At 46.0% G+C, this 20476-nt stretch overlaps 1 protein-coding gene across 1 annotated transcript in view; it reads left to right on the top strand.

Moving 5' to 3' along the window:
- Positions 1 to 180: 180 nt before the first annotated feature.
- LOC122907387 (cilia- and flagella-associated protein 251-like) overlaps positions 181 to 20476 on the top strand; it is a 42361-nt gene continuing 22065 nt past the window's right edge. Inside the window, 9 exon segments of the mRNA XM_044250274.1 lie at positions 181 to 343; positions 639 to 758; positions 3497 to 3580; positions 6534 to 6541; positions 8249 to 8389; positions 9810 to 9919; positions 12410 to 12429; positions 15806 to 15898; positions 16155 to 16234. Of these exon segments, the coding sequence (XP_044106209.1) occupies positions 181 to 343; positions 639 to 758; positions 3497 to 3580; positions 6534 to 6541; positions 8249 to 8389; positions 9810 to 9919; positions 12410 to 12429; positions 15806 to 15898; positions 16155 to 16234 (819 nt within the window).

Genomic DNA, 20476 nt, shown 5'->3' with positions numbered 1-20476 from the left:
AGCAGGGCGCCTGAGCTTAGGCGCGCGTCAGCGGGGAGACCTGGGCCCAGAGAGCCGCGCTAGCAGCGAGTAGCGCCTCCAGACGCCTCTGAGCGCGCTCGCTTGGGGGCCGCAGGGCCGCAGACCGGTCCAGGGAGGAGGCGAGGGCAGCTCCCAGGTGCCCCCCGGCGGACAGGCGGGATGTGCATGGAGATCCCCGCGGGACTGACGGAGCTGCTGCAGGGCTTCACAGTGGACAAGGCGAGGCACCAGCCTGCAGACCTGCTAGAGTTCGCTCTGCCGCACTTCACGCACCTGCAGCAGCAGAAAGAGGGCAAAGGCGCCCTGTCCTTTGGCCATGAGGGCGGGACCTTGGGGGGAAGGCACCGCCGCGGGTTGGCACCCCTAGTAAGGGGGTCACTTCGCGGAGTAGCCAAGAGGCAGGGAAATTTAGTTTTCTTTTGGCAAGGAGGATTTTACCAAACAGCTCATACCTAGTCTTCAGAAAGTCAGAATTGCAGGTGCCACCAATGCCGCTTCTTACGCCTTGGCGCCTTAGGAATCCGTTGGGGGAGGGAGCTGAAGACAGTGGTTGAGAGGGAGGAAGGCTAATTTCCGGACAAGGGCCCCAGTGGCGCCTCTCCCATGCTGACCGCCAGGGGGCGTGCCCGCCGGCGGGAGACAAAGCCTTGGACACGTGACCACCAGCCGGCCCTCCCGCTTTACTGCGCTGGCCCTGGTGGCGGTTAAAATGGGGTGGGGCTTGGGTGACAACCAAGGTAGGGAGCGCTTGGAGGAGAAAGCAGTGGCCACTGGAGGCTGGGGAGGTGACCGAGGGGTCCAGGTGGCAGGAGGGCCATGCCTTTGAGGCCCTTGGAGGGCGCACTCTGTGAGTCCGGGTTGGGGGTCCTGGTGTGGGAGGGCCTGGTGCCCTGGAGGGGATTGGGGAAGCTTGGGGGCCAGGTCAGCCTCAGAGAGACCTAAGCTGGAGGAAGAACCTGTGCCTCTGTGTCCCCCTTCCCTCCCCCACAGACCCCTGCACTTTCCTCCCCTCCCTTGGGCCCCACATCAAGATGCGCTGGCAAAGTTTGCAGTTGGAGCAGGCCCCCTACTCAAGGCCCTGGGCCTTGAGTGCTTTTTCCACCTGGAGGAACTGAGCATTAGAGAGGTCTGCCTCTTTCCAGCGGTGTGAGCCCATTAAGTTATTTCAACTTCCAGATCCTCAAACTCCAGTTTTTCCAAAGAAATGAATGGAGACTATGTTAGAAGGCTGTTAAACTGTAAACGATTGCTGCTTTTCTCAAGCCCTCTGTGGCAGCTGCACTGAACGTTTTACATAGGTCATCTCAACCCCAGAAATTAGGGTTCTCACTTTTATCCTGCCTGTGAGCAAATAGGCACTCTGAGGGAACAGCGACTTGCCCAAGGTCTCAGAGCAAGTGAGTGGTGGAACCAGGATTGAGTGCTAGGAGAGGCCGACTGCAAAGCCGACGCTTTTAACCACTAAGTCGCTGCTTTTGTCCTTATTTACATTATTAGAATTGTTGTAAATGCCTGGGTTATCATTTCGCTTGCCTGTGGGAATATGAATGTATACAAAGTGAGTTACAGAGCTCTGGAAAGATGAGAGGCCCTGACATCAATATGCTTCCAATTAGGTATAGGTTTTCCCAGAAGTATGAAATTCTTTTTATTCCTGTGGAAAGGAAACAGAGCTGGTATTGCACAGTTCATTGATAGGTTCATGTACTAGGAAATTAAAATGGGAAGCAGAGTGAACTGCCGATGGTTATGGTCAATATTTCTCTAAAGGAAACTCCACAAAGAATGTCAGGTGCAGGGGAGATACTTACAGTCAGTCATGTCAGGAACTTCCCTAGTAAGTAGTAATTTTAAGTCATTCATCTATTCTTTCATTCATTCATTCATTCATTCAGAATCATGGAATACTCACCATTTGCCAGGCTATGGGGATAATACAAATAAGACACAGTCCATTCTCTTAAGGAGCTCTAGGGTGTGTAGGGAGGCCGACTGATACCTGAGCACCATAAAACAATATCCTAAGTGCAGTGATTGAGAGATGCATGGGAGATATTTAAAAAACAAAAATCAAGGACACTTAGCCCAGGATGGTCAGGGAAGGCCTCCTGGAGAAGGTGTGCAGGGGAGCTGACAGAGTTCCTAGGGGTTAGTTGGAATGCAATTGTCTTAGAACACAGTCAGTGTGATTATAATAATATAGGCTCTCCCTGCGAAGGAGAACTCAGCTGTGGTCCAAGGAGAAGAGTGACTGTGACTCGCCCATCCTTGGAGATGACCAGGGCCACTTAGAAGAATGGTTTTGCTGTGTGGTTCTGCTCATAGATCAAGAATAAACCTGGCACATGCATGATTCATGTTATTTAAGTATAAAATGTCCCAGGCTCCTTTTTATTTTTTAAATTATTATTATTTGTTAATATTTATTTATTTGACAGAGAGTGAGAGAGAGCACAAGCAGGGAGAGAACAGGAGAGGGAGAACAGATGCCCCACTGAGGAGGCAACCCAATGTGGGGCTCCATCCTAGATCCCAGAATCATGACCTGAGCCAAAGGCAAATACTTAACTCCCAGACACCCCCCAGGCACCTTTTTGAAATAGTTGATAGTTCCAGTGTGAGAGGAACACTAAGTCTGGCTGAGTAGGAACAGAAAGAAAAGTAAAGGAGGGAATGAAGCAGCTATACATTGTATTTGGAATCACAATCTTCTTTTATTTCTTTTTTAAGAGAACCCTTGGAGAGTGAAAGTATGCATTAGAATCAGAGCATTTGGAAACAAATGAGCCTTTAAGAGACTTGAGCTCAAAAGTAAAATGTCTTGATTTGGATCAAAGCGGTTCCAAGGAACCAGAGATTAGTTTCCCTGAAACACAGCCCTCAAGCAGGCTTGGGGAGAAAATCGATCAGATCCTCAGGATGAACTGGGATAGGAAAGGAGAGAGGAAAAGAAGATGATCAGACTTAATTTAGTGACAAGAGGAAGAATTCCAGTCCAAAGCAGAAATCCTGGAGAAATCACTGGTGTCTACCAGCGAGGACATATTGTTTTGAAGGGATGACCGCGCCAACGTGTATCCTTTGATAAGGAAGTGTAACATGGCTTTTAGTGTCCTCTAGTGCTTTAAAAGCATTGTGAAATAAGGGGATTTTATGCATATGGAAGAAAAAATACCACCCAAAATATCCTTTTGAACTAATAATAGACTCGTATGTTTTAAAGTTCAGTTCAGCGCTCTGGAGGGACATGTGTGACAGAAGTGCTGCCTCTGGGCCTGACATCTGGGTCCGACAGTGTTGCTCCCCAGGCAGGAAATTCCGGACCTGGTTTTTCTGTTACATAGGGTGCCCTTTCTTATGGGAGACTCAAGGACAATATCTCCCTCTCCTCCCCATTCCCCTTCTTTCTCACTTCCTCCTCCTGCTCCTCCATTTCTTTCCCCTTTCCCTCCTCTCCTCACCTCTTCTGCTTTAGATGGCTTGATGCTTCTCCACAAGCTCCTAAAACCATTACGGGCTCCTAAAACTGCGCATTCGGAGATGGACCAGAAAGCAAAAGGTATGGAAAAAGTGAAAGGCACTGAGAAAGGCACCAGGGTGTTGACTGGCATCTGCCTTTGCCGCACAAATATCACCATTTACCAAGAGAATAAGAGGAGGAGAGTTTTTCCCTTCCTCCTGCATGTGCCACTGAAAATTGCTTCCTAGGATTCACCTCTATTTTTCCCTGTAGATTCTGCCTTTGGAAGATTTGTAAGTGATCAGATGCACATAAAGTGTTTAATGTAGTTCCTGACACACAGTGAGCACTGGATGGGTGTTCACATCTGGATGATGATAGTGGTGGTGGCGGCAAGGATGGTAGTGATGATGAGGATGATGGCAAACACCTAGTGGGAGATGCAGACAAATGACAGTCTCGTTTCTGTAGACTGGGTTTACTTTGAGCAGTGGCGTTCAAGGTCAAAACTTGGGCTTGTCCTGTCTGAAAGATAGAACAAGTTTCAGAGACCGTGAAGACTTTTGGCTTGTTTAGCCAGCTAGCACGACATCCGGGGATATCGCTAATGAGAGCAAGTGTCCTGCATGCCAGGGGTTTGGGTCCTCTCTTAGCCTTGGGCTCACTGCAGAACTCAACTCTTCTAGACCACCTCCCTCCACAAATTTGTTTAGCTCCTTGAAGACACCTTCCTTCTGTTCCCCTTCCTGTATTGGTTTTTTCTCTCTCTCTCTATCTCTCTTTATTTTATTTTATTTTATTTGACACAGAGAAAGAGATCACAAGTAAGCAAAGTGGCAGGCAAGGAGAGAGGGGGAAGCAGGCTCCCTGCTGAGTGGAGATCCTGGTGTGGGGCTCTAGGACCCTGGCATCAGGGCAGGCTTAGCCCACTGAGCCACCCAGGTGCTCCCTCTTTTTTTCTTCCTGTTAAAAATAATATGTGCTTTAAAAAAAAAATTAAAGCAGAGGCACCAGGGTGGCTCAGTTGGTTAAGTGTCTGAGTTTTGATTTCAGTTGGGGTTGTGATTGTGATCTCAGGGTTGTGAGCTCAAACCCCGCATGGGGCTCTTCACTGGGCATAAGGCCTGCTTGGGATTCTCTCTGCCTCTCTCCCTCTGGCCCTCCCCCCTCTAAAAATAAATAAGTCAAAATAAAAAAAAATCAGGCAGATTCCACTTCTCGTACAGACCATGCCAAATCCATTTCCTGAAAGTGACTGTCATTCCAGTTTTGTATAACTGTATATCTTTACAGACCTTTTCCTGGGCATCTATGGACATGTCTCTGTGTGTGCGCACATAAACCACACACGCTAGGTTTTGTTTTCTTTACCGGTAAGATCTTCTGCATGACCACTTAGTATGTCTCAGAGGGTTTTCTGTATCAGGGCGTGTAGAACCACTTCCTCATTTTAAATTCAACTGGTGCCCTGTTATGGAATGCCGTTTTCATTACTTCTGATTTGTTCTCACCAAAGGGGCTTCAACAAGTGTGTTCCTGCCTCTCTCTGCCTGAAGTATCCCCCTTTTCCTTTGGGGTCCCCTGCCTTACACCAGAGGCCTGGAGTAATTCAGAGTGCTCCTGGTAAGTAGGCATAACCCTGGATACTGACTTCCACCGAGAAAACAATATGTCTTGCATTTATGAGAAGGACTCTTTGATTATTGTCAAGTGCAGTGAAATCTGCTTTGGACCATAGCGTTTTGTGTTCATGTTTGGAAGGTTGCTGTAAGAGCCGGCTACTCCATGACCATTCACCATGAACAGTAGCACTAGTGCCCAGCATCAGCTGATAGCGCGTGCTTTCAGTGAGTGTGAGCACTGCTGGAGGAAGGAGGTCCCGTTAATACTGAGTGAGTCAGTTGCTAAAAGTCTCTAATCACTTAGCCATCACTTTAGAAGCTACCACATTCAATTAATTGGCCTCGGTTAATTTTTTAAATGGAATGCTTTTATTTTAAGTCATCTCTACACCCAGTGAAGGGCTGGAACACTCTGAGATCAAGAGGCATAGGCTTTACTGACTGAGCCAGCCACATGCCCCTAAAGTCTATTTTTTGGAGCAATTTAGATTGATAGCAAACGAAATGAAAAGTACAGGGTTCCCATATACTCCCTTGTGCCCCCCACCAGGTTCCCCTTTTGTTAATATCTTTATTAGTGGGAGACATTTGTTAGAGGTGATGAGCCCATGTTGACTGTTATTATTAACTAACGTCCATATTTTTCTTTAGGGTTCACAATTGGGGGTGTGACATTCTCTGGGCATTGACTAAAGTATGATGAGGTATATCCACCATTGTAGTGTCCTACAGGCTTGTGTCACTGCCTTCACATCCCTCGTGCCCCACTCTCCATCCCTGCCTTCACCCCCTCGCTCCCCGGCCACCATTTTCTCCCCCCCGTCTTCATAGTTTTGCTTTTCCAGAATATCATGTAGTTGGAATCATACAACATGAAGTCCTTTTTTAAAAGATTTTATTTATTTATTTGTCAGAGAGAGAGAGAGAAAGAGAAAACACGTGTCGGGGGAGGGGCAGAGAGAGAGAGAGAGAAGCAGACTCCTGGCTGAGCAGGGGGCCCAATGCAAGGCTCCATCCTAGGACTCTGAGAACGTGACCTGAGCCGAAGGGAGACACTTAACCAACTGAGCTACCCAGGTGTCCCCACTGTGAAGTCTCCTAAGGTTGGCTCCTTTCACTTAGCAAAATGTATTTAAGATTTCTCCATGTCTTTTCCTGGCTTTCTAGTTCATTACTTTTTATTTCTGAATAATACTCTTTTGTATGAATCCACAGCTTTTATAAACTGTTTTAATCACTTGTGTGATTTTTATAAAAGACTTTGCACACAAAAATATGCATAAGTAAACTACTATTGAGTTAAACGTAATAGATTTATAATACCTCAAATTTTTCATTTCAGAAAATTTTTATCTTGGATTTATTCCTGGGAATATGGAATTTTTAATCATGCTTAGGGAATTTTGTCTTTTTGTGCTTTATTCTTCCAGGGGAAATGGTATATGAGGACCAAATACAAATATTCCCAGCTGAATAATTGCCTTTCTTATGAAGTTCCTCAGTGACTGTACTGTGACTTCCCCCTTCCATCTATTTTCATGAAGTAAATTGAATTTCACAATATTAAGTGCTCACTATGTGTCAGGCATTGAGCAGCCTAGGTTCTGGGGATTAGGAGGATAGGACGTTCTTTCTGTTTACTGTTGACTTTCTTTTCTTTTTTAAGCAAGGTATAATTCATATACCATTAAATTTACCTTTCTAAAATTTACAATTGTGGTAAAATACACATAAGGTAAAATTTAGCATCTTCAAAAATAAAGATTTCATTTATATATTTGACAGAGAGAGAGGCAGAGAGAGAGGGAACACAAGCAAGGGGAGTGGGAGAGGGAGAAGCAGGCTTCCCAAGGAGAAGGGAGCCTGGCAGGGGGTTCAATCCCAGGATCCTGGGGTCATGACCTGAGCTGAAGGCAGACACCCAATGACTGAGCCACCCAGGTGCCCCTCATCTTTCTTTTAAATATTTATTTATTTATTTATTTGAAAGAGAGGGGGATTGGGGAAGGGCAGAGAAGAGTCTTAAGCAGACTATTCATGGAGCCCGATGTGGGGCTGGATGCCACAACACTGGGATCACGACCTGAGCCAAAGCCAAGAGTCAGTTGCTGATCCAATTGTGCCACCAGGCACCCCTAAAATTTACCATCTTCTCCATTTTGAAGTGTACAGCGTCGTAGTAGGTACATTCACACTGTGGTGCAACCGACACCTGGAACTCATCTCCTGAAAAGGAAACTCCCTACCTATTGAAGAACTCCCCGTTCCCCAGCCCTGCTCCTGGCAACCACCATTCCACTCTCTGTCTCTACGGAACTGATTCTTCTTGGGACCATGTCTGTGGAATCCTACCATATTTGTCTTTCTGTGACTGATGGATTTCACTTCCATGATGTCCCCAAGGCCCATCCATGTCATAGAGCATCGGGTCTCCTTCCTGTGAAAGCCTGAGCAACACTCACATGTTGTTCATCCCTTCATCTGTCATAGGACACTTGGCTTCCCTTTACCTTCTGTTTTCTGTGAAGTATGCTGCTCTAAACATGGGCATGTGAATGTCTCCTTGAGAGCCTGCTTCCAGTTCTTTGAGGTAGGTAACCGGAAGTGTCATTGCTGCATAATATGCTAATTCTGCTTTCAGTGTTTGGAGAGCTCTCCCTGGGGCTTTCCAAAGCAGCTGCATGATTTCACATTCCTATCAGGAGTGCCCAGTGGTTCCAATTTCTTCACATCGTCATAAAATTGACCCCTTTAAAGCGTACCATCCATTGCTTTTTAGCATGTTCACAAGGTTGTGCAGCTGTCACCACTGTCTAATTCCAGAACATTTTCATCCCCCACAATAGAAATCCATATCCCCTAGCCATCGCTCCCCAACCACCTTTCCCAGGCCCCCAGCACCACTGGGCTCCTTTCCATATCTATGGGTCGGACTGACCCTGCACTGTGTGTGGCCCCTTTCACTCAGCGTCATGGATTCGAGGGTCCTCCGCACCCTAGCATGCCACTGAGGATGTTCTTGAAAGGATTTCCCTCACTTTGAACTGATGATGTGAAATCCTTCCCCTCCAGAGACTGCGCCAGGGGTGCCTGGCATCACAGTTCTGGGCTCCGTACTCTCAGGGTCTTGCCTTTTGTCCTCCAGACCATGACTTGGTCTTTCGGATGGAACAGCTCTCTTCCTGTTTACTACATTCAAGATGAAAACCAGCGAGTTCTTCTGTACATCTGTGCTGACACTGTGTTCATCTACGATGTCTTCAAGAATACTCAGCACCATCTTCAGGTATGCAATTTTTTGTCGTTGCTTTTTAAGATGTATTTAATTAATTAATTAATTTATTTAACAGAGCAAGCAAGAGAGAGCAATAGGGAGAAACAGACTCCCCTGCTGAGCGGGGAGCCTGACCTAGGGTTCGATCCCAGGATCCTGAGATCAAAGACTTAGCTGAAGGCAGACGCTTAACTGACTGAGCTGCCCAAGAGTCCCCAGACATATATTTTAATAAGGACCTTCCTTAAGTCAATGCCTAGGTCAAAAACATCACAGAGGGCTTCCCAAAAGTCTAGTCCATACTCAGGGATCCATGCCATGTAGGTGCAGAATTTTCTCTCTAGGTGTTGGAAACACACAAGCCCACAAGCAGCCCTTCTTGGAGCTTAGTTGAATGTGCAGCACTGAGTCCAGTGCTGATGGGAGGGAGGGGGGGAGTTTGTGTCTGCAGAGCGAGGAAGGAGCAGCAGGCAGAGGGACTGAGAAGTAGGGACCATGTCAGGCAGCTGTCCAGCCTCCTGCAGAGTCCTGTGGCTGGGAGTGGCCTTGATTATCCATCCATCCAACCATCCATTCATTCCTTCATTCATTTATTCCATAGTTATTTATCAGAACCTCTTTGTTTCAGATTCTGGGCCTGTAGTCATGAACAAAACTTGGAGCTTATGGTCTCATAAATACCCAATTACAAATTACAATAAACACTCCAAAGGAAATGTGGACTGCTGCAGGAGAGAGATGAGGAGTGAGAGATGGCCCTCCAGTTGGTTGTGCTGGCAAACATGCCCTTTGTGCCGAGATCTGACTGACTGAGGAGAACCAACCATGGGCAGTTTGGGGAGGAGCAGTCCAGACCCAGGGAGCTCCAGGTTTGCAGGCCTGCCCATGGGGTCCAGAAAGAAGGCTGGTATGACTGACATGGAATGAGCAAGGGAAGAGGAAGGAAGGAGAAAATGGGCTATTTCCTGGCAGGCAGCACTAGCATCTTGTTTCCAGAAGGTTCCTGAGTTACTGGGAAAGGATTGTGAGGGGATGGGAATGAAAGCAGGGAGACCAGCAGAGAGGCTTTTACTCCAGATCTGCTCAGTGGCCTGGGTGGACACTGTTTAAGGGAGAGGAGGCCAGCAGGGCTTCAAGGGGGCTGGAGGTGGGGCAGAACCCCAACATTTATTCCCCACCTGGGTTCACAGTTGGGCACATGCCTAGATTTGTAGGGAGCCCTTGTCCTTGTGGAGAGTGTGGCTTACCCTTCAGGGGTTTTGAGGGAAAGAAAATCGGAAAACCACTGATTATGGAGAAATGCCAGGGAAAGGCCATAGGAGTGGGATTTTCAGCCTGATGAACCAGGAAGGGGAGCTTAGTTCTCTCTGTGGGGCTCCAGCCTCTCTGGCCATCCTGAATGTTTCAGAGCATTTTTTCTGCATTTCTGCAGGGCCATGCTAATGTGATCTCCTGCCTCTGCATCAGCGAAGACAGACGGTGGATTGCCACTGCCGACAAAGGGCCCGACTGCCTGATAATCACATGGGACTCCTTCACAGGGTAGGTGTGTTGCAAGCCTCTTTTTCCCTGCTCTGTGTAGCGTATCTGCAACAAATGAGAAATGCTGGTCTGGGCATGCAGAAGCCAGCGGTGGGATGCCGGGTGAGGGTGAAGCGGCCTGGGGTGACATTACCTTCATGAATTTCCCCCATTACAATTCTTGGCCCTTTAGGCCAAGAAGGTTGGTTTGGCGATGTCCCAGAGTAGATGAGGGAGGTTAACTCTAACCCAGCTTGGAGGCCCAGAGAAGTGAAGTCATTTTCCCCATCTACCAAAAAAAAAAAAAAAAAAAAAAAAAAAAAAAAAAAAAAAAAAAAGAGGCTAATCATACCCACTGTTTTAGTTTCCTTGGGCTGCTCTAAGAAATTACCACACCCTGACGTGCCTGAAGGGCTGAGCAGGTTAAAGCCTCTGCCTTTGGTTCAGGTCCTGACCCCAGAGTCCTGAGATCTAGCCCTGCATCTGTCTTTCTGCTCAGCAGGAATCCTGCTTTTCTCTCTCTCTCTCTCTCTCTCTCTCTCTCTGCCTGCTTCTCTGCTTACTTGTGTGATCTCTGTCCATCAAATAAATAATTAATATCTTTAAAAAAATCACCACATGCTGAGGGGCTTAAAATAACAGAAAGTTATTCCCTCACAGTTCACGAAGCTGGAAGTCTGAAATTAGGGTGCCCTAAGGAGTGCTTCCTTCTAGGGCTCTGAAGGAGAACCTGCTCCAGGCCTCTCTCCCAGCTGCTGGCGGTGGCTGGCAGCCCTTGATGTTCCTTGGCTGGTAGACTAATCACTCTAATCTCTGATGCTGTCTTCACATGGCGTTGTCCTCTGTGTGTCTCTTTGTGTGTGCCCTTCTATCAGTTCAGCAGTCCTTGGTTTTAGGATCCATCCTAATCCACCCTCATCTGAACTAATACGTCTCAAGGACCCTGTGAGCATTATATGCTCACATCCTGAGGCTCTGGGTGGACCTGACTTCTGAGGAGGCCCTCAACACACTGCACTTACCTTTCGGGACTGTCATGAAGACCAGTAGCAAACAGTACATGGCCCATGATAGATGTTCATGTGTGTTTTCTTTCTTCATTCCTGGTCCTAGAGGCAGAGTGAAGTGCTAGATTAATTCATAAGATTGTAAGGCCCTGGTTGAGTTGTAGGGGTGGTGACATAGGGATGGATGAGTCCAGATGAGTCCATTATGAGTCCACTCATAATGAAAACATTATGAGTCTCTCAGCATAATGTTTTCATGAGTAGTAAGACGTTGTTTAAAGCTCTTGAGTATTCTGGAAAGTTAGGTTGAATGTTCTAAGATACAGGTCCCCCCGGTGACTGGTGATGTCCTAGGGCCCTGTTACTTAATCCTGGTCCTCATCTTACTAGATGTCTCAGTGGCATTTGACACTTGTCATTTCCTTGGCTTCTCTGATACCACATCTCCTTGGTTTTCATCTGCCTTCTCAGACTCTGCTTCCTCTGGCTCAAGATGGTGAGGAGGATACAGTTGGTCCTTTTCTCCAGCCAGGAGGGAGCAGACCTGGGGTGGTAACCACACCATCTTAATCTCCCTTACCACCTCATAATTCCTCTTTTCATGGATGAGGAAGCTGCTGGAGAACATTCCACTTGGATGTCCCGTGGATATCTCCTGCTAAAATGTCCCCAAGCCCTGTTACATCACCTCCCAGAGGCCTTCTAAAGCCCACTCTGCTGGCCCTGCCCTCCCACTCCCACCTGGCCAGCCTCCTCCTCCGCAGCTTCACTCTGCAAACCAACCTCCAGGATGGTGATTTAGAATACACATAACATGACATTGGCCATCTTCACATTTTTTAGAAAAGATTTCTTTATCATTTATTTAAGACCTAGAGAGTGTGAGTGGGGGGAGGGCAGAGGGAGAGGGAGGCAGAATCCTCAAGCAGACTCCTCGCTGAGTGCGGAACCCAACATGGGGCTTGATCCCAGGACCCTCAGATCATGACCTGCACTGAAACGAAGAGCCAGAGGCTGTACCAACTGAGACACCCAGGCGCCCCATTGTAAAAATATATTTTTTTAATTTAAAGATTTTATTATCTGCTGGAGGCAGAGGCTTTAACCCACTAAGTCACCCAGGCGCCCCAAATTATGATTTTTAAATGTCTAATTTGGTGGCATTAATTACATTCACAATGCTGTGTGACAATCGGCACTATTTCCGGAACATTTTCATCACCCCAAACAGAAACTCTATGACAGTGAGCTCCCCATTCTCCTTCCTCTGTGCCCCTCATCAACTTTCTTTCTCTATAGGTTTGCCTGTCGTCATTTTATGTCTGTGAATCCTATGTGGCTTTTTATGTCTTGTTTTTCTCTCAGCATAATGTTTTCAGAGTTCTCCCGTGCTGTGGCATCAGTCAGTGCTTCCTTTGTTTTCAAGATTCTATCACATGGATATACTGATTCTGCTTATCTACTCATCTGTTGATTTTTAATAATCTTTTAATTGAAAGCTAAGGTCTCCTTTGACCACCATCTCCAATCTTTGCCCTCTTCCTGGAGGTAGTCAATTTGGTGTGTTTCCTTCCAAAACATTTGCTATTGTCCTAAATACAGATCCATGGACATCAGCATGCAGCATCATGTGGTTGTTTTCCACAGCATTTTGAGTGTGATCTTTTCACAAAAGCAAAATCTGTTTCTGTTACTCCCCTGCTGAACACCCTTCAGAGGCTGCCTCTTGCCGATGCAGCCTGAGATAGAGGGAAAAACGCATTTTGCATCCTAGTCATGGGAACTTGTCCCCCAGAAAGTGGAATTCCCCTTCTGTGTGCCTGGCTGTCACCTATGGCTGTCACATGCTTCCAGCTGCAAGTAGTGGAATATCTGACTTACACATGAAGAAAAGTTGTTCTATCCTGTGATAGAGTCCACAGGAGGAAGGGTGGGCGCCTCACATGTGTCTCTTCTCTGAAACTGTTGCTGATAGCTCCCTTCCCCAGGCGCAGCTGGCCCCCTAAAAAGGCTTTATTCTTTGCTTTCTTTTCTTTTCTTTTCTTTTTTTCTAAGATTTTATTTACTTATTTGACAAAGTAGAGAGCACAAGTAGGCAGAGAGGAAGGCAGAAAGAGAGAGGTGGAAACAGACTCCCTGCTGAGCAGGGAGCCTGATGTGGGGCTCAATCTCAGGACACTGGGGTCACTACCCGAGCTGAAGGCTTAACTGACTGAGCCACCCAGGCGCCCCGATTTGATTTTTCTCTTGCCTATAAAGCTGTCTCCCCGACTAGACTAGGGGTGACTCTGGCAGTGATTTTTTTTCTTTTTAATTGCAAAGTAAAGTGAATCTTTGGTTAATGATTCAATATGTCAATGCGAGTTTTATGATATGGTAAATGATGAATTTGGGACCCAGAAAAAAAATTAGTTGGTTTTAGAATTAATATTCACTTTATTGAAGTTATAAACTAAGAACCATAGTTTTCCCTTAAGTTTTTTTTTAATTCAACTTATAAATCTTATTCCTTTTATAAATCTAGCAGATTTTTATAATTGCCTTTAAGGAGGTTTTGATTAATGTTTGGCCCAAATCACAGATTTGATTACTAATTCCTTTTAAAAATTTTTAAACTGCACTTAGAAATTGAATATATTTGGTTTTATCTCTAAGTTCTTTAGTAGTCTGATTAAAAAATAAACCCTTTACCCATACTTAGAGAATTATTGTAAATCTAATAAATTAGACATAACTATGCCATATCTTAAGTTCTTTTAAGTAATCTAATACTGTTTATAAACCAGTGTGATTTGAGTGTAAAATTACAAGTCTGAATCAATGACGGGCTTTAAATTAGAGTCACAAATTCAATCCATCAGAGGCTCTGATATGTTAAATTCTTTTAAACATCACCCATTCCTAAGCAAAATAAACAGATTCTCTTCCCACCAATATGTTTACAGAACAGGCCCAGCTGACATCACTGGCTCTCTGTTTTAATTCTGGAAAGCCACAGGGATAAGATGCTTTTCCCCACTAAGGACATCATGGTGTCATTCACAGCAATGTTAGGACTGCCTTCTCTCAAATGATTTTGGGGGCTAGTTCCCAGGGGATGAAGCCTTCTCCGGTGACAGAGAAACAGCGGGTCCTCAGCTGGGACACAGACTTGGTCCCAGCAAGTTGGGGCCGTGGAGTGACCTACAAGGCCTACTGGTATTTCCTGTAACAAGAGCTCTGTAATGAAAAAACAATGGGAAACCACCAGCCCATGGTCCTGGATCAAGATGTCCTACCACCAGCCTTTGCTCCCCTGACCCCCATGCTGCTGCTCACTCACATCACTCACATCCTTGCTTCTGTTGTGTTCCTCTGGCTCACTTAGCTATTTAAGTATCTCATTTAATTCTGCATGTGACAAGGTTTTTCCTGCTTCTTAGGGTTCTACAGTCTTGCCAGTGACACAGTATAGTAGTGAATGAGGGAAGGAAAAGTGAGTCCTTCCTTACCCAGACCCATCTCCAGAGTCACCCTTGTTTAGTTTAGAATCTGTTCCTTTAAACTCTTCCGTGCACAGAAATGTGTGCACTCTCTCTCCCTCATGCAGGATGAAGCTAACTACACTGTTTGGCAACTTGCTTTTTTCACAAAATTTTGGTCACCTTCCCACATCGGCCTCATTCTTTTTCTTTTTTTTTTTTAGTTATTTTTCAGAGAAAGGGAGAGAGAGAGAGCATAAGTTTGCAGAGTGACAGGCAGAGGGAGAGGGAGAAGCATGCTCTCCACTGAGCAGGGAGCCTGATACAGGACTTGATCCCAGGACCTGAGCTGCAGGCAGCCCCTTAACCAACTGAGCCACCCAGGTGCCCCTGCCTCAATCTTTTTGCAAGTAGCCTAGTTTTTCATTATATGGTTATGTCATAATGTTTTTTAACAGTTCCCACATCCGTGGATATTTGTATTTTTGAGATTTTTTGCCATTAAAGCAGTGCATGATGAACATTATTTTTGTATTTATCTCTGTTTAATTTTGCTATTCTTTTTCTTGGAAGAAAGCTGTAGAAGAGCAATTGTTGAATCCTAGGGTGTGTGCATTTAAAATTTTGACAGATGCAGCTAAGTTGCTGTCTAGAAAGACTGTGCTTATTTTCATTCCCACTTAGGTGGGAGGGCGCTTGTTTTCCTGAGAGCTGGGGTATTGTCCTAGGCATCTTTTTTTCTTATTTCCGTCCTTCGTGCCTGGCACAGAATCAGCGTTCAATAGTGGGTGACAGTTGACTTCATGAAGAGAACAAACAGCATGTTTGCATAATGCTGAGTTAGTTTTATTATTTTTTAAAATGAGGTAAAATTCACATAAGGTAAAATAGGCCGTTGTGAAGCCTGTGATTCAGTGGCATTGAGCGTGTTTATAATGTTGTGCCATCGCTGCTAGTATCCGGTTCCAACTGCTGTTTTAAAGTCATCTCTATGCCCAACATAGGGCTGGAACCCACAAACCCGAGGTCAGGAGTCACATGCTCCACCAGCTGAGCCTGCTGGGTGCCCCTAGTTCCAAAACCCCACAAGGAAAACCTAAAGCCCTCAGTCATCCCTCCCATTCCCCCTGACAGCCACTGACATGCTAGTCCATCCCTGTGGATTTTCTAATTCTGGAAACTTCAATCAATGAGCTCGAACAACGTGTGGTCTTTGTGTCAGACTTCTCTACTTCATGTGATGTTCTGGGGGGTCCACCCCTGATACAGCAGGGGTCTATGCTTCCTTCCTCTGTATGGCTGCATTGCGGTCTGTTGTATGGATGGACCACACTTGTTTCCTCCATAGATTTTGAAGCGAGTCCCTCTGGGGAGAAAGGCAGACCTCCACAATTGGGTGTTCCCTGGTCCTGTTTTGCACCATTCCTGTGCACACAATATTGACAGCTGCCCAGAAGGCAATGGCATCAGGGCCATAGCCATCACCTGGGTTGCCAAATATCTGGGAACCATCTCTGATGCTGAAATCCAGATATGGGGCACGTGGAGGCGGCCTCAGTGGGCTGGCTGGCCTGTCAAGTGGGTCCTGGTGAGCAGTTCATGTGGTGATGTGATGCTCTCAGGGAAGGACTGGATCCCACGGCCCCTCATTGGGGGTTCTCTTTCTGGGGTTTAGCTCACGGTGCCATGTTCCCGAGCCAAAGTTACATGGCTACCATGAGAGGTGTCGGGTTTATCCACAGTCTTCAGGAACCTTCTCATTCTGCTCCATCTACTCTCATTCACAGGAAGTTTGCATCTGGAGGTGGACATTAGCCGTGGAAATGCCAGCATGTACCCACAATCTCCTCAAAGAGTATGGTGTTCAGGTGAGCTCAGTTTGAGTGTGCAAAGCTAGTCTACAGTCACACCAAGCCCAGGTCCAAACCTACTTTTGGTTTTGCTGGCATTCAGTTATGGTACACTAGCACTTGTAAAAAACAAAACAAAACAAAACAAAAAACACCACGGCCGTATCCTTGATCTCATTTTACTCTTCTTGATAGTGAGCAATATTTTCTTGAGCATATATTATGTGCCAGGTTCTGCTAAGTTTGTTACAGCAAGCATCTGACACAGTCAATGCAAACGTGCTGGGAAGGAGTTCTTTAGTAACACAATGGACTGCTACTGTTAAGTACTAGGTAATTTGTCTGAAGTCATGGGCCAGTGGCCTTTCCTGTTCTAGACATGCTCTTAACTGCTCCTGAGACCCAGAAATTATTAGTCTCAGTTTGCTTGAAGCGACTTGCCAAGGACAACCACCGAGTCTACTCTTCCGTTCTGTATCGTCTTACTCATCCTTGCACCCTTCGCTCACCACACGGCTGCTTGGTCCCTACGATGTGCCAGACACTGTGCAAAGTGTTCACCTGGGTGCAGGACCCAGAACCCAGTCAGAGGTCCTGGGTGACTGGGCTCAGCTGGGTACATGCCATACTGCAGCTTCATGTCCACGTCTCTCCTTCTTGTCCCCCACCTTCCCTCTAGGTCTCCGCAAAAAATTTCCTCACAGCTTTTATAAGCTGAGCTGATACAGTAGCCACCGGCCATAGTGAGTTTTTCTGTTGCTGGAAGAAACCACTCTGGGACTTTTTAGAGCTTGCATTGAATCTGGTGATTGCTTTGGGCAGTTGTCCTCTTAACAATCCATGAGCACAGTGGCACTTGTGTGGCTCAGTGGGTTAAAGCCTCTGAGCTTCTGCTCAGGCCATGATCCTAGGGTCCTGGGATTGAGCCCTGCATCAGGCTCTCTGCTCAGTAGGGAACCTGCTTCCCCCCACCTCCCACCTGCTTCCCCCCCCTGCCTCTCTGCCTACTTGTAATCTCTGTCAAATAAATAAATAAAATCTTTAAAGCAAGTAAACAATCAAAAAAACAAAAGAATCCACGGGCACAGGCTGTCTTTCCATTCTCTTACATCTTCTTGAGTTTCCTTCAGCAGTGTCCTTTGCAGCAAACAAACCCTCCACTGAAAGTTTGTTCGTAGGTCTTTTTATGCTGTCATAAGTGGATTGGTGTTCTTCATTCCCTTCGTGGGTTTTCATTGCTAGTCTATAGAAACACATCTGCTATGTGTAGGATTTTGTGTCATGAAACTTTGCTGAATGCAAGTGGCTACTTGGATTTAAGTCGGTTAGAGTGAGATAAAACTAGAGATTCAGGGGCGCCTGGGTGGCTCCATGGGTTAAGCTGCTGCCTTTGGCTCAGGTCATGATTCCAGGGTCCTGGGATCGGGCCCCACATCAGGCTCTCTGCTCAGCAGGGAACCTGCTTCCCCACTTTCTCTGCCTGCCTCTCTGACCACTATGTGATCTCTGTCTGTCAATTAAATAAATAAAATCTTTAAAACAAAACAAAAACAAACAAAGAAAACTGCAGATTCATTTCCTTGGCCTCACTACATTTCAAGTACTCCCCAGCCACCAGTGGCCAGTGGCTGCCTAGTTTGGCAGAACAGATGAACCATTATCTTGGCGACAGAGGAATGTGCTGTGGACAGCGCTGCAAGGTCCCAAGTCTGGAAGGATTCTGCCATATTGTGCCTGCTCTACATTCCTGCCCACCCCGCTGGACTGAGCCCTTCGATTTGGGCTTGAGTCACAAAGGGTGAGCAAGCTCTCAGCACAGCCCAGCTTTCTAGAAGGTTGGCTGTTTCATTAGAGTGAACTGTCTCACACCTTCTCCTCATCCCTCCCCATCCCTTCCTCTTCCTCTTGGTTGATGACCTCTCTCATTTTGCGTTGAGAGAATGGGGGCCATCATATACAAACACTGGCCTGTTCTCCCTCTCAGCCTACAACCTGCTTCATCCTCACCAGTGTCTCTTGCTCCTCTGTGTGTAAGAGTGGCCAGTGCCCGAGATGCCTCTCCTCTGGGGCACCCGAGGCCCTCTCCTGCAATGATCCGCTCTCCCTCCCTCTGTGGCTATACTCCGTGCAGACACACATGTGTTTGATTCCCCTGTCTTTGGGGGACACCACTGATGGTGCATCTCCCTCCAGCTCTGGCTCTCTGCACCTCTTCACAGTTACATGTCTCTGAGGTGCTGTCTGTGCCTGCTTTCTGACTTCATCATGTCTCATTTACACTTTTTTGCCCAAAATATTTGATCTCTTTATATTTTCATTGCTAAAGGAGGCATAAATCCAAAATGTGTACATTTTAAGGCATGAAACAAAAGGTACATGTGTGTTTACTGCCCGTTGAAGAAAGAAAATAACCCAAACCCTAGAAATCCCTTTGTCCTCCTTCCACAATCCCATCTCCAAGTTAACTAGGGTTAACTAGTTAACTAGTGTCCCAGATTTTGTGTTACACATTCCCATGCTTTCCTGTATACTTTTGTCTAGCAAGTGTCTCTCAGTACTTTCCTTTTTTTTTTTTTTTCTCTGAGTGAGAAAGAGAGAACTTGAGCAGGGAGGGGCGGAAGGAGGGAGAGAGAGACTCTCATGCAGACTCCAGGCTGAGTGCAGAGCCTGATGTGGAGCTCGAACTCAGGAGTCTGAGATTCTGACCTGAGTCAAAATCAAGAGTCAGATGCTTAACCAACTGAGACACCCAGGTTTCCGCCACCACTTTAAAGTAGGCTCCACAGCCAGCATGGGGCTGGAACTCAGGACCCTGAGATCAGGAGCTATGGGCTCTACTGGCTGAGTCAGCTGGGTGCCCCTCCCTCAGCACTATCCTATTTTGTTTTACTTGTTTTGATTGGTGCATATCGGGAATCATAATTGATTCATTTTGTCTGCCTTGTTTCTGAGATTCATCCATTTTGATTACTGAGCTATAATTCACTATTTTCACGCCTATCTAGCCTTTTCTACTTTGAATATAATATAGCTCATTTATCTATCCTACTGATGATGAAAATTTTGGTTCTTCTGATCTGTCTTCCACCTACCCACAGCTCTACCAAATCTGTGCTTAACACAGTCACTGGTATTTCCAAGTGAAGCAAGAACTATTACATCGACACGAGCACCGTTCCCAGTGAGTGCTGAAGACACCTTCCTTGTGCTCACAACCTTCCCCGAGCTACTCTGAGGCCTTATCCTCTTTGACTGCACACCTTCTAAATGCTGGCTGTCCTCAGGGTTGAGTTGTGGGAGCTCCTCTTATGGAGACACCTTCTTCCTGGGTGTTCTCATCCATTCCCATGACTTTTAAGTCCTGTGCACTCCCAAGATGCACCCGAAATCCTTCCTCCCCTCTCCATTTCCATGGCCACCACAGCTCCCTGCATGACTACAACATCCTTCCAGCTGATCTGTGTTAACTCTTGTTTCAGTCTTTCCTGCCATCCTGCAGCAGCCAGAGCAACAGTTCTTAAGTGAGCTGGACAGATCATACCACTCTCTTACTTCAAGTCTTTGAGTGGCTTCCCTTTGTGAGGGGGATAACCCTAAGCTTCCCCTCCACCCATCTTCCAGCATCTACCCTCCTGTTTATTAATGTCTGTCCATTTGTATTCCCTGGAATTTTACAGAAATGGACTCTTTTTGTGGAGGATGCTGACTTCTTTTATTCAATTTAATTTTTTTATTTGATTTAATTTTTGTGATTCATCTATGAATGCAAAAATAGTTTATTTCTCTTTATTCCTCTTTATGTGTCCTTTAAAATGTGAATGCTGAGTAGTCATCAAATGGATATGTCACAATTTGCTGATTCACCTGTTAAAAGACATTTGCTCTGTTTCCTGTTTGTGGCTGTTGAAAACAAAGGTGCATGAACTTTCATGCACAAGTCTTCGTAGGATATATGCTTTTGTTTCTCTTAGTAATTATCTTTGTTTCTGAAGGCTATTTGCCCTAACTTTAGGGCTGTAGGGTGGTAGTTATTTCCATATGTTGAAGATATTATTGTCTTCAGACTTAACATCATTTCTGTTGAGAAGTCAACTATCAATCTTATTGTTCCCCCTTCTGAAAATTATGTATGTCTTTCCCCTCCTGCCCCATTCTGGCCGCCTTTAAGGTTTTCTGCTAATTGTTAGCAGTTTTTAAGGATGTGTCTCTATGTATATGAATATGTTGTTGATTTTTTAAAAAATCCCAAATTGGTGCCTA

The sequence above is a fragment of the Neovison vison genome, chromosome 5 (genome assembly GCF_020171115.1).
Source record: "Neovison vison isolate M4711 chromosome 5, ASM_NN_V1, whole genome shotgun sequence".
Classification (NCBI taxonomy): Eukaryota; Metazoa; Chordata; class Mammalia; order Carnivora; family Mustelidae; genus Neogale; species Neogale vison.
This window is presented reverse-complemented; position numbering and strand designations above follow the sequence as displayed.